At 38.0% G+C, this 14,004-nt stretch overlaps 1 protein-coding gene and 1 pseudogene across 1 annotated transcript; both read right to left on the reverse strand.

The window, feature by feature from the left end:
- Nucleotides 1-149: 149 nt before the first annotated feature.
- LOC137748605 (bifunctional nuclease 2-like) lies at nucleotides 150-2,951 on the reverse strand. Its single transcript, XM_068488773.1, has 9 exons — nucleotides 2,490-2,951; nucleotides 2,014-2,226; nucleotides 1,864-1,916; nucleotides 1,718-1,774; nucleotides 1,313-1,378; nucleotides 1,152-1,223; nucleotides 893-1,002; nucleotides 712-803; nucleotides 150-548 (listed from the first exon to the last, which is right to left on the reverse strand). The coding sequence occupies exons 1-9, from the start codon at nucleotides 2,749-2,751 to the stop codon at nucleotides 496-498; spliced, it is 978 nt and encodes a 325-aa protein (XP_068344874.1). The 5' UTR covers nucleotides 2,752-2,951; the 3' UTR covers nucleotides 150-495.
- Nucleotides 2,952-10,102: 7,151 nt separating this feature from the next.
- On the reverse strand, nucleotides 10,103-11,662 carry LOC137747773 (ankyrin repeat domain-containing protein, chloroplastic-like; annotated as a pseudogene).
- Between the last annotated feature and the right edge of the window lie 2,342 nt (nucleotides 11,663-14,004).

The following is a 14,004-nucleotide window of genomic DNA, read 5'->3' on the forward strand; positions in this document are numbered from 1 at the left end:
TATGATTCAAATTACGAGCAACTTTCAGTTGGAACACAAAAGAACAGCTATCGTTGTCAAGCTTTAGAGTCGCAAGAACGTAAATTTCAGTAGAAACATCCAATATCTTTTGAAAGAAGATTCTTTCGATTCAATTCAAAAAAATTTGGGCAAACACTATTGATCCTTCTTTTCATACAACAGTTTGGTAAGATTTACAGACAGTAGAGTTATGGATATGCATCTCCAAAAGTTATTGACAGTAGATTTACAGACACTTTGGTAAGATTTACTGACCGTCTTTAGGGAACTCGATACACGATTAATATTTACATATTTTGGGAAATTTTCTAAGGCGGCTGTACATTAAATATTATAGAAGTTCCCTCGTCATCCAATAACTCGTAAAGGTCTTCCTTGCACCATAATCTTCACAATGAAAAGCTATGCCAGAGGCCTAGAAGGCATATTTGTCGAAGAAACGACTCATTAGAGCGGAATAACCTTATATAGAGATCAAGGCCCTTGAATTGACTTGCGAAGCTTGAATAGTTCGTCTCTCCATATGGCTGCAGGAACAAGCCGTTAATTTACAAATTATCTAATAACCATATAAACATGAATCAAGCAATCCAAAGCAAGTTGTTGAAATAAAAAACAATGGGAAATCGTAACGTGACTTAGTAATTGTATATGTTAGAAAAGCAGTGAGTTGAAGTCCCGATAAAATACCTGCATCTTTATATCTTTCCTCTTTGATAGCTAGATTGATATTCTTGACCAAACCAAGTTCTTGAATTAAAGAATCTGGGCCCTCTATAGCACTGAAAAGAATGTAACATATGATCAGACATACACAAAAGAATGACGAAGCAAAATAGAGGCCCCCAAAATACAATTCAGTTGGAAGTACCTGTCAAGAGATACATCATAACAAGACTTTGTCACGCGCCCTCCGCCCATCCCATAACTGATCCTCACTGCATCTGTTAAGACAATCTGTTTGTTTACATATATGGGTGCCTGCACATGGCAAGTGTCACTCGAACTTAACATCAATTTCAACGACACGATCATGCTTAAACAGAAGGTTTCTTCTTGCACATGAAGAAGCAGGAATATTTACTGACAAAGTATGAGCATTTGTGTTGAGGAAGACAAGAGATAGATACCTTGCATCTATGTGCGAAATTTATGGCGTCTGATGGGCGTGCATCAACACTAAGAAAACCATTTTCCCCTGGCTGCATAACAGGAACCTCAATGTTATAAGCTTGCTTCACTTTCTTTAAAAGATTAGGACATAACTCATCAGGGTTTTAACTTTTACCACCTTGCTAAAGTACAATCTAGCAAAGTAATTATTCCGCACTCTTTCCGTAATTCTCACCATATTCACCTGGAATTGAAGAATTGACATAAATAAGACAATGATCTGAATGGTTTTACATGCCACCTTGAACTTGGAAATTTAGTTTAGTACAATTAAAATGCAACACTACCCATTAGGGATCTGAAGACTATGGATGTCCTTTTAAGTCAGACAAATTACATACTTGCAGCCCTTTCTCAACACTCACTTCTAAAATCTATTGGTATCATCAGATTTCTTATGAACAAGCAGTAAACATAAGTGAGACTATTGAGTACTAAAGCAAGAAAAGGACAAACGACAAAAGCATTATCTTTGGCCCTTCAAAAAATAAGCTTAATGCATGGAAAAAAATTAGCTCCATACTTGATAGCCGAGTTTGTCAACGAGATTTCTCATAAAGTGAAATTGATCCGGGGAGTCCTGCAGCAAGACCGATTTTGGGATCAATACACACTTTACACAAGAAGGCATCAATGCAACCAAATGAATTACAAAGTTCATGCAGTTACCCCATTCTCATCTCCCCATTGGCCGTCTATGAGATTTTCGATCGCGAATTTGCCTGAAAACAAAAACCAGATAACGAAATTTAATGACCGAGGATGTGTAGTCCAAATTACATTCACATTCATTCATATGACACGCATAGCTTCATATACCTACAACAATTGGAAGCAAAAAGTCTCCATCACAAGAAATCTTGAGAAAAATCGTCGGACTTTGGAAACGCTGGACAAAGTTTCGGCCTAATGTATCGAAAAAATTATGTTGTCGGCTGGCTCGGACGGAAAAGGGACGCATTTTACCAGATGACTGCCATTTCGTCTCTTCTTGAAAACCTCGCCTTTGCATACGGTAGTGAGATATAGTTTCTGCAGTAATTAAACACGAATAAACAATTTCAAAAACCTAATCACACTCAATTAGCATCAAATTACTCCACTTTAGGACAAAATTGCAGAATTTAGGTAACAAAGACTTCATCTTTCGGACGAAGTAGTAAGAATTTCAACAAAATCAAATCAAAATCAATTCGATAATCACGAATGCATAGAAATGTCCGTATCCGTATATTCATATAAATATGTATATGCATGCGATGAGAGAGAGAGAGAGAGAGAGAGAGAGATGGGACCTGAGAGGAGGAGGGAAGCTTGGATGTAGTCGAAATCGTGATGATCGTCGGCTTTGCTGGATCTGGAGGGAGAGGAAGAGTTGCAGCAGGCAATGCGGAGCGATTTGAGCGAATTGCACCGTTTTGGTGATCTGATAAACCCTAACCGAACCGTGCAGACCAAGTGGCGCGAAGAGGAGGAGGAAGAAGAAGAAGTGTTTGGAATCGGACGGATGGCAGCTAAGCGATCCGGGCCGCGGCATTGAGCTCCGGCTCCGAGCATTGTACTACCAAACAAAAATATCAAGATAGAGAAAGGTAGGAGAGAGAGAGGAGAGAGAAAGTTGAGCTTAGCTTCGGTTTCAACTAGGCGCTTTCCTCTTTCATTCGCGGCTGCCTTTTTAAATCTTTTTCTAATCAATGTGATCAACGAGTTTAATTAATGATTAATTATTTTATAATTTTGTTCTAATCCTCCCTCTTAGAGACATGTCTCCCCGAATAAATTAACTCAACTCGATCGTTTTCCGTGGGCCGGTGGTGGCTTCGTCGGTTTTGACTCAGTGCTTGAACAAATATATGTGTCTGACAATGTTACCTCTCGACATGTCGACATAACATGACATTTGTTAATGCATGAAGGGTCCTTTTTTTTGACCCCCACAATAGTACAGGCCGAAAAAATGCCCGACAAATGTCCAAGAAAGGTCAAGGTCGAATAAAGGTGAAGAAGTCCAAGGCCCAATGAAATTAGAAAGGAGCATTTCTGAGCGCTATGGCCGATCACTCACCAATCTGAATGGACTAAGTAGTATAAAGTATTTTTTGACAGACACAGGCATGTGAGTAAATTGACAGTTTTATGGTACAAGGCTTTAAGAACAGGCCTACTCAGATAGCATATATGTCGGTCATCAACGAAGACAGAAGCCTTGGATGAGACGTAAAGGTTGCCAAACCATTGCTAGGAAGGAACATCGGTGACTAGTCAAGGCTGAGCTTGTGTTCGGTACACATTTTGGGCAGAAACACATGTAATCCCAACTAAGTTACCATCACCTCACCGCAACATGTCAACTAATATACGAAAGAATAGCTAGCACGCAACCTACATAGGTAGCTTATTTAATGCCAAAATAAAATGAACCCAAAACCTTTTGGACTCGCTAAGGGCCTATTTAAGGGGGGAAGTGCTTCTTATATGGGACCAAACGATTGTGAGGGAAAAGAATCTAGATTATGACTAAGCGCTTCTTGTAATCATTAAATTAATATATCCCGAGCACCATAGTGAATGTAGCCCCGTTTTGAACGATGAACAACTTAATCTTGAGTCCATTATTTCACAGCTTTAAACTTGAACCCATCAAGAGTTAATTGTTCTAATTGGTAACCTACAAATTTTGAGCCTTAACAAAGTTTAATAAATATTCAGCACAGCAATGACAGGTCAATATAACGTGACATGATTGATTAGCTCGTAATTGTAAGATGTGAGTGTCAAGGAGAATGACTTCTAGTTCTCATCAATCTTGTACCTTAGTTTAAGTTATCAAGTTGAGGAGATTTCAGACTTAATTGGCTGGGATTGAGAGTCCTAACAAACATGCAAGTTAATCAGATAACCTTATCATGTTTTGACAAGAGTTCATAATGGAATAGGACTATAACCCTAATCGATGTAGCAATCCGGGTATTAGTTGATAGGCCTAATACTTAGGATCGGTTGGCTATATATTGGGATGTCCCTGCACTCACAGCGCCATCCTTTTTTCTAAGCAAATCCTATTTTAGCTGGATATAGCTGCTGAGTGTAGAAGACTTCCGATATCCCTTGTACTGATGTCGAGCACTTCTCCAGGTAAGTCATTCATTGTATTTACGTATGCATGTCATCGTGTATATGTGATTCTATGCATGCAGTGTTTAAAACTCCAACATGTGGTATCAGAGCACACACTGTCGTGTTTAGAATCCTTTCAAGCACGAGCAAACAATGATTAATTGCACGATCCTGACATAAGACTTCCGCACATAAAGCCAATACAGTTATCAACTATTATATAACAGACATCACGTTTAGAATTATATATATATATATATATATATATGTGTACATGTTTTGCAAATTCTTCTCCAGGAGCACAAGCTGTGCCCTCAGATTTCGAAGAATCAAACTACTGTCAATACATGATATGACAGTCGAATTTTGGATCATGACCAATTTCAACTCAAAAGTGTTTGTATCATGATTCAAATTATCAGTTCAAAATTGAACAGAACGATTAAACTGATGATGAATATGTTTTAAGATAATTCCAAAGAATTCTAATATTCAATCATGTTTAATTGGTGTATAAGTGAGATACAAAATTAAAATTGATGCAATTTTATCTGCTCAAAAGTGTTAAAATTGTATCACTAAAGAGAATTTTGTATTTTGGTTATGCAAAATCTAATATAATCAGTCTTGCGATCCAAAGATGCGACTGGTATTATATGTTTTGATGCCATTAATTGTTCATATCGTGAACTTTTAATGAAGAACTTATGAGAACAAATACTAAAGCCTATGTTACTTCTCCAGCTATGACTTCTCTTAACTTCTCCAATATTGAAACGCTAACTGGATCCAACTACAAAAGATGGAAGGATGACATGGAGATAACTCTTGGTATGATGGATTTCGATTTGGCATTAAGGGAAGACAAACCTGCAGCAATAACAGCTACAAGTACAGTAGATGAAAAACTAAAGTTTGCTCAATGGGAGAAGGCAAACAGAATGGCTCTTATGATTATGAGGAGGGCCATGACAAGCAGTGTGAAAGGTGGCATACCAAAGAGTGATAGTGCAAAACAATTTTTTGATGCAGTGGGAAACAAATTTAAGGAGTCCGAGAAAGCTGAAACGGGGAATTTTCTCACAAAACTGACATCCATGAAGTTTGATGGTGTTGGTAACGTGAGAGAACACATACTAAAGATGTCAGACATTGCACAAAAGCTGAAGGAACTTGAGCATCCAATTACATATCAGTTTCTAGTGCATATGGCGTTGAATTCACTACCTGTGCAATATGGTCAGCTGAAAGTGTCATATAATACTCAAAAAGCAACCTGGGACATTGACGATCTGATTTCCATGTGTGCTCAAGATGAGTTGAGATTATCAACTGACAAGGTGGAGACTGTGAATCTTGTTCACACTACTGCAAAGGGAAAACGTGTTGCAGTTGATCAGTTATCTATGCCTGCTGGTAAGCAGAAGAAAATGTTACATTTTTCTTCTTTTAAAAATGCTAACCCCCTTAATCGATCTCAAAAGTTTAAAGCTAATTCTGAAGAACCAAAGCATTGTTATTTCTGCAAATAAGTTCTGCAAATAAGTTGGTCATCTAAGGAAAAATTGCACTGGTTTTAAAAATTGGCTTGTTAAGAAAGGTAATGAAATCAATGTTTATGTTTGTTTCGAGTCAAATTTGATTTATGTTCCTCCTTTTAGCTGGTGGTTTGATACTGGTTGCTCAATTCATATTACAAATACTTTGCAGGGATTCACAAACCTAAAGGAGAGAAAAAAATGAAGTTTACAATGTTTTTGTTGGGAATGGGAGCAAGGTTGCAGTCGAGTCTGTTGGCAGTGTCTCTTTAAAGCTTTCTTCTGGTTTTGTTTTGTTTCTAAGTCCAGTACTCTATGTACCTTCTATGAGAAGGAATTTGATTTCAGCTTCTAAGTTAGTTAAATCAGGTTATACTTTTATTGGAGACAATGAGAGTGTAAAACTTTTTCATTCGAATAAATTAGACACCTTGCTTGGTTATGCTTTACTTCGCAGTGATATGTGGCAACTGCAGTGTGAATATTTACATGAATGTTTCACAGTTTGTCACATTGGTTCCAAAAGATTCTCTTCAACTGAAAACTCTCCTATACTTTGGCACAAAAGGCTCGGACATATATCCAAAGAGAGACTTATAGTTTTAACTAAACAAAATCTCATTCCAAATCTCTATTTTCTAAGTCTGCCAAACTGCATTGATTGTTTTAAAGGTAAAATGACCAACACCATGAAACTAGGATCCACAAGAAGCAACCAGCTCTTAGAAATAATTCATACAGATGTGTGTGGCCCTTTTCCAAATAAAACAATCTGTGGGAACTCCTATTTTGTTACATTCATTAACGACTTCTCTAGATATTGTTATGTCTATCTAATATCTGAAAAATCTTCTGTTCTTGATTGTTTTAAAACATATAAAACTGAGGTAGAAAACCAACTAGAGAAAAATATAAAAATAGTGAGATCGGATAGGGGTGGTGAGTATTTTGGCAGGTTCACAGAAACTGGACAACACAAGGGAGCTTTTGCATATTATCTTGAAAGCTCGAGGATCATTGCTCAGTACACCACTCCAGGGACTCCACATCAAAATGGAGTGGCAGAAAGGAAGAACAGAACCCTCAAGGACATGATTCGATCCATGTTTTCAAGGTCTACACTTCCCATTTTCCTGTGGGGAGAAGCACTTAGAACAGCCAATTACACACTCAATAGGGTTCCAAGTAAGTCTGTCAAAGCTATACCTTTTGACGCTTGGACAGGAAGGAAGCCAAGCTTTAATCATTTCCATGTATGGGGTTGTAGAGCTGAAGCACGTTTTTATAACCCTCACGAAAGAAAGTTGGACCCAAGAACTGTTACTTGCAGGTTTATTGGGTATGCAGACAAGTCCAAGGGTTTTAAGTTCTACTGTCCTGATTCTCACACTAGAATCCAGGAGACAAACAATGCCAAGTTTATTGAAGACTTGGAAGAAGAGACAGTACATCACAGCACTTCTGAATTCGTAGAAATTGAAAATGAGGATGGTCAACTCTCTACACCATCTGATGCATCGTTACTTGGCACTCAAGCAAACTTGATCACTCTCCCAATTGTTTTACCAACTTCTTCATCCGTGAATACTATGTCCTTTTCAGAAACTGTGCATGCTTATGGTCCTGAACCTCAAGTCCCCGAAAGCCAAATTTCTGAGGCAGTAGCTTCACCATTGCAACAAGTGCAATTGCCTCTTAGGCATTCAAACAGGCAAAGAAAACCGGTGATTCGACCTGATTTCGTGTATTTACAAGAGACAGAATATGACATAGGAGATGATGATGACCCTTTAACTTTTAACCAAGCCATCAATAGCTCACAAGCAGACCTATGGCATGCAGCTATGGTTGAAGAACTTGCAGCTATGGAGAAAAACCAGGTTTGGACTTTGGTGCCGTTTTCAGGCAATGCTAAGCCCATTGGTTGTAAATGGGTGTTCAAAACCAAAAGAAATGCAAGGGGAAAGGTTGAAAGACATAAAGCTAGACTCGTAGCTAAGGGTTTCACACAAAGGGAAGGAATCGATTATAATGAAACCTTCTCACCAGTATCATCCAAAGATTCCTTGAGGGTGATCATGGCATTAACAGCCCATTTCAACTTGGAATTACATCAAATGGATGTAAAGTCGGCTTTTCTCAATGGTGTTTTAGATGAAGAAATCCTGATGGCTCAACCACCAGGTTTTGAGGAGAAAGGGAGAGAGACTATGGTTTGCAAACTCAACAAATCAATCTATGGTTTAAAGCAATCATCTAGACAGTGGTACATCAAATTCGATCAAGTGGTTTCTGCTTTTGGTTTTGAAGAAAACAAGATTGATGATTGCATATATCTCAAGGTCAGTGGCACGAAATTCATATTTTTGGTCTTGTATGTTGATGATATTCTCTTAGCAAGCTCAGATTTGAGTCTTTTGCACACAACTAAGACCATGTTAACCAAGAGCTTTGAAATGAAAGATCTTGGTGAGGCGCATTTCGTCCTTGGCATTGAAATTGAGAGAGACAGATCTAAAAGGATGCTGAGGCTGTCTCAAAAATCTTATATTGACAGAATCATGAAGAGGTTTAACATGGAAAAGTGCGCAGGTGGCGAGCTTCCCATAGCAAAGGGTGATAAGCTTAGTCTGGATCAATGCCCTAAGAATGATCTCGAGAAGAATGGAATGAACGACAAACCTTACGCATCACTTGTTGGTAGCATCATGTATGCTCAAGTATGCACAAGGCCCGATCTAGGGTTTGCAGTCAGTGTTCTAGGTCGTTTCCAGTCTAACCCTGGTACTTCTCACTGGACTGCAGCAAAGAAAGTACTAAGGTACTTAAAAAGAACAAGGAACCTTGCACTGGTGTACCAGGAGGTTGAGAAGTTGGAAATGGTGGCTTATTCAGACTCTGACCTGGCGGGCTGCATTGATGATAGAAAGTCTACGAGTGGATATGTTTTTCTCCTTGCTGATGGTGCAATTTTGTGGAAAAGCTCCAAGCAAAAGGTGATTGCCTCTTCAACCATGGAGGCTGAGTTTATTGGTTGCTACAATGCCACCAAACAAGCAATCTGGTTGAAAAATCTCATTATGGGACTGAAGGTGGTAGATTCAGTTGAAAAATCGATAACTATTCACTGTGATAACAAGGCTGCAGTTTTCTTCTCTAAAAACAACAAGAGGTCCATTGCATGCAGGTTAATGGATATCAAGTACTTGCGCGTAAGGGATGAAGTCAGAAAAGGGCTGATCAACATAGTACATATTGGAACGGATCTTATGGTAGCTGATCCAATGACTAAAGGCTTACCAGTGGGAGTGTTCAAGAAACATGTTCACAACATGGGAATGCGAGAGGATTTTGATTCTGTTAATGAGTGGGAGTAGTAAACCCACTGTGTTATGTGTATGTTTCCTTTCCGTTTAAACTGGATGCTTCCATAATGTTTTGATTCTCATGTTACGTTATAATAATGATATGAGCCATACTTTTTGTATGAGGCTCAGTTCAGGAGTTGAATTCTGATTATCAACCTGAAAACTTCGAATTTTGTCAAACAACACAGTGCTTATGGTATAGGTATTGGTAATCATAACGCGCACATGTAGAAGAAATTACATACTGCGTTTATGTTTCTATACTCGAAGCCATAAGTGACAGGTTGTTAAAGGTGTAATTGCAGCTTTTGGGGACTTGTGATCACCTCAATCTTAGCCATGTAATATCATTCTTCTTGGACACTCAAGTGGGAGAATGTAAGATGTGAGTGTCAAGGAGAATGACTTCTAGTTCTCATCAATCTTGTACCTTAGTTTAAGTTATCAAGTTGAGGAGATTTCGGACTTAATTGGCTGGGATTGAGAGTCCTAACAAACATGCAAGTTAATCAGATAACCTTATCATGTTTTGACAAGAGTTCATAATGGAATAGGACTATAACCCTAATCGATGTAGCAATCCGGGTATTAGTTGATAGGCCTAATACTTAGGATCGGTTGGCTATATATTGGGATGTCCCTGCACTCACAGCGCCATCCTTTTTTCTAAGCAAATCCTATTTTAGCTGGATATAGCTGCTGAGTGTAGAAGACTTCCGATATCCCTTGTACTGATGTCGAGCACTTCTCCAGGTAAGTCATTCATTGTATTTACGTATGCATGTCATCGTGTATATGTGATTCTATGCATGCAGTGTTTAAAACTCCAACAGTAATTACATACAATTACAAAGTAAGTGACTTTGAGATTCAAATGTTCTTTCGATATTCCGGTTGGCATTTTTGAAGTTGTAACAGTATCGGCTCGCAAATTGGACTGCTGCTGCTGAAACTTTGATGTAAAAGTTATGGCAGATCAAACCATGGTTTGCCATTATCATTTGGCCAGCTGAGGCACCGATGAGGCGGATACGCGGTTAGAGTATCAACCCGTTAATGCGGCTTCGGAAGAAGCTTCAACAGCTTAATTAGCTCGTAAGTCCTCGTGTCTTGACCAGTGTAGAGGCAAAGGTCAAGAGGGGTTAAACCATCCTGCAAGAAAGCAAACGACTTGCAATCAATTATCGTAACATACGAAGATCTTACGGTTCCACATCAAGGAGATGAGAAGCATGTACTGGAAAGTCAATAAGTTGCTTCAACTTGAACATCGTTATGTAAGAAGAGAAATCAAGGAAGACAGTTCAAGCATGTGCAGAATCCAGAAATACTATGTTTACCTTGTTCTTCAATGTCTTATCCGCTCCTTTAATCAGCAAAAGCCTCACAACATCTGTTCTTCGGCCTTGAACAGCTAGGTGTAACCACGTCCAACCATCCTATAGAGAAAGTAAATTTTTTTTTTTTTTTTCAAGTTTACTTTTCTGAATTATTATTGATTGAAGTTGCATAATAAAGTGTGAGGGGAAATTAAAATCGTATGTTGTCCTGGAGGTTTATATCAACACTATATAACAGAAGAATTTTGATTGCTTGCCTGGAAGCTGTTCCGACGGCATAATGCAACAAGGTGGCGCCATCCTGGTTTTCACCATAAACATTTAATTGGAACAATAATCTTCACACCAATACCAAACTGGATACAGCGATACACTAGGTGAATTTTATCACGAACAAATGGATTAGCTGATTCTCTCAAAAGATGGTTCGTGATGGCCTGGTTTTTACCAAGAATTGCTTTGTGAAAAGCGCTCCAACCATCCCGGAGAAGAAATGAACCAAATCTCAAATCAGTATCGAAAAGCCAAGAACAATATTCTGCATTTAACATTCTAATGTAAAAGGCGGCCATTTACATACCTTATCCACGACATTGATATCAGCATTATGTTTCAATAAAGCATCCATAAGGTAAAATTCTCACGATGCAGCAAAGAGTATGCAGGGGTAGCCATTTGCTCTGAAAGAGTTTACAAATACTTTACAGTTAACAGCTTCAAGTTCATCAAATTACAACTACGACAATGCGTCTCCGTGCAAATTTACATAGGGGGTACAACATTTAAGGTTCAATTTCACTAAGGTACAATTTCCTAACCATGTACTAATGATCATAAGAAAAAGGGACACTTACAGAGGTAGCAACAGCTATATCAGATTTTCGCTTATTAAGCAGAGCCTTTTCCTCTTTTGAAAGCAACTTACGGGGTCCTATTCATCCAAGCAACAAACAACGTCTCACAGACCATATCAAATAAACAAAACCACAAGAACCAGTTCAAATCCCACCTAAAAAAAGTTATCCACGCCGAAAAATCGGCTAAAAAGAGAGCTTGAACACTTAACTATCATCTAAAACATATAAAGAATTATACCTTCCCACATTATCCTACACCTACGAGGTGTCGGGGGGTTTAGAGAGACTGGCATGGTCGTTGCACTTGCAATGCGTGCTGTGGAATATAACGTTTTGCAAAATCGGTGGGATATATGTTGTCAAATATAAAATAAATAAGATAATATTTACGAGGTTTAGTAAGTGTGATTAAAGGTAACAACATTACTTTCTTTCATTGTGTGAAATAATAAGAATACAAAAATAACTCTTACTATTTTCTCTCTTTTCTCTAGCTCATCTCACTAGTATTTTCTTTTGTATGTCTCTTCTTCATCCCCTTTCCTTTTGTTTCTCTCTCTCTTTCTTCCTTGATTCCTTTCCTCCATAAGTTTGTCTTTCTTTCTCTCTTCATATACTTCTTTGTTTTATAGGTGAAGCTAGTGATGGTAAAACTTATGTCGAGTTTACGTAAGAGTAATGGAAGTCAAGAAATGGAATTGAATTCCGATTACGAATTACACCGGTGTTTACTAATGTGAGAGGAATAAAAAATCGTGTGGGATCCAGATGAATTCCGGAATCACACTCCGAAATTTCCCGAAGTCGGATTCTCTAGCAATAGGCGGTAATTGAATTCCTTGAATTGTTGTCCTCCAAGAATCAGACTTTTGTTCCTAAATTGCCCTCTGAATTCGTCTTCTGTAAATCCACCCAAATTGGGAGGTGGTAGGTGTGGTGGGAGGACGTGAATATGGGAGGCAGTGGGTGTATCTGTGAATATGGGAGGTTGTGGGGGCTGGGGAAGAAGAGGATATGGAGGATTGGGGGAGCATGGAGGACCTGTGAGAATGATAGGTGGTGCGAAGGGCTATGCGAGCTGGGTGAAGAAAAAGGCAGCAAGGCCTAAAGTCCTCTCTTTTTTATAACTTGAACATCTGAAAGGAGATTTTCTGAAATTCTTTATGGTGTAGAAATGTACATTTGGATGGTTTTGGTACCTAAAGCCTTTCTAGACAAAGCTGCAAGCTTTTCCTCCAATTCTTGCTTTACAGATGTAAGGGTGGCTGCCCGGGCTTGCTCCTCTGCTAATTGTTGCCTCTCTTGCCCCTCAAGTGTGACTCTTGCTACAAGAAATTTACCACTATTTAAACAAAGAGGCGTGGGAGACTGGGAGTGCTCTAGAAGTCGGTGAAGAAAGATGGGGACGAGAGGATGGGAGGGAGAAAAGATCAAGTTTGTAAAGATAAGTTTAATTTTATATAGATAAACTTAATTTTCAATAATTATAGTATAAAAATAAATTATTTTCAACAAGGACATTTTAGTAATCAAGCTAGTTTTAATTTCGATTCCAGTGAACTAGTAAACAATATATATGGAATCAATATCATTTGTATTTTGATTCCAGTTTAGCTTAGTAAACAATTTTAACAATAATATAATTTTGTTTCCTCATCAATCTAATTCCTCCTCAATTCAATTCCCTTCAAATCAACACCATACACATAAATATGTCAACACAGAAAATGCAATGATTAAGTCCTCATCTTTTGCTTTTTCTTTTTCTTGGTCTGCCATTTTCTTTTATTTCATCCCTTTTACTTTTATTATTATTTTACAATTCGAAGTCATTTTAGTTATCCAGGAAATAATACTGACACTAATTTCCAATTGGTGTTCCTCCTCTGGTGAGTTTCGAAAAAATCAAAATGGTTCCCATAATTTTTGGAGTCAAAAGTGTCTGTAACTTATGAGAAGATTAAACCGTTATATTTAGTTCAAATTTTAGTATGATATGGATAAGAGGATACCGAACAACTTTCGTGACGAAACAATTTTGATTTGAGCTACCGAAATGGAGTTTTGGTACTCATAAGATGCATGTACAATTTTCTGCGAAAATTGGAAACTGGTTTGGTATTTCAGACATCTGCGATGATCTTACCGTTGGAATTTTCTAAAAATTTGATATGTTGTAGGTATTGGGCGGATGAACAACTTTGAAGAAGAAAGTATTTCAATTCGAGGTCTACAAGTTGGAATTCCGAGGCTGTTTACATAACTGTCAGATTTTTTACGAATTTTGAGTATGTACTCTTTTATTTCTGGAAAGGGTAATATACAGTCATACAACAACATATATATATTTGCTTCAGAGAAATCAGTAGTACAAAGATTTTATGATGAAATAAAAAGATTTTCTTATCTGTGAGATTTCAGGCAACATAGGTGAATAGGATTTATGGCTTTGTGTTTTTCACTGACACGAGAGCTTCTCATGCTGATATCGTGTTGTAAAATTCACGGTGTGTGCAGTGGAATAAATAAACAAGACACAAAATTTACAAGGTTCCTCTATAATCAATGTGACTGAAGTATGTCCTCGGAG

The sequence above is a fragment of the Pyrus communis genome, chromosome 10, assembly GCF_963583255.1.
Source record: "Pyrus communis chromosome 10, drPyrComm1.1, whole genome shotgun sequence".
Taxonomy (NCBI): Eukaryota; Viridiplantae; Streptophyta; class Magnoliopsida; order Rosales; family Rosaceae; genus Pyrus; species Pyrus communis.

Excerpts from the sequence above, each read along its gene's own strand:
- LOC137748605 (XM_068488773.1), bottom strand. The coding sequence starts at position 2,751 with ATGCTCGGAGCCGGAGCTCAATGCCGCGGCCCGGATCGCTTAGCTGCC. Across the intron at positions 2,227-2,489 it reads AGCTTCCCTCCTCCTCTCAG|AAACTATATCTCACTACCGT; the intron begins GTCCCATCTCTC and ends TAATTACTGCAG. Across the intron at positions 1,224-1,312 it reads CTAGATTGTACTTTAGCAAG|CCAGGGGAAAATGGTTTTCT; the intron begins GTGGTAAAAGTT and ends CCTGTTATGCAG.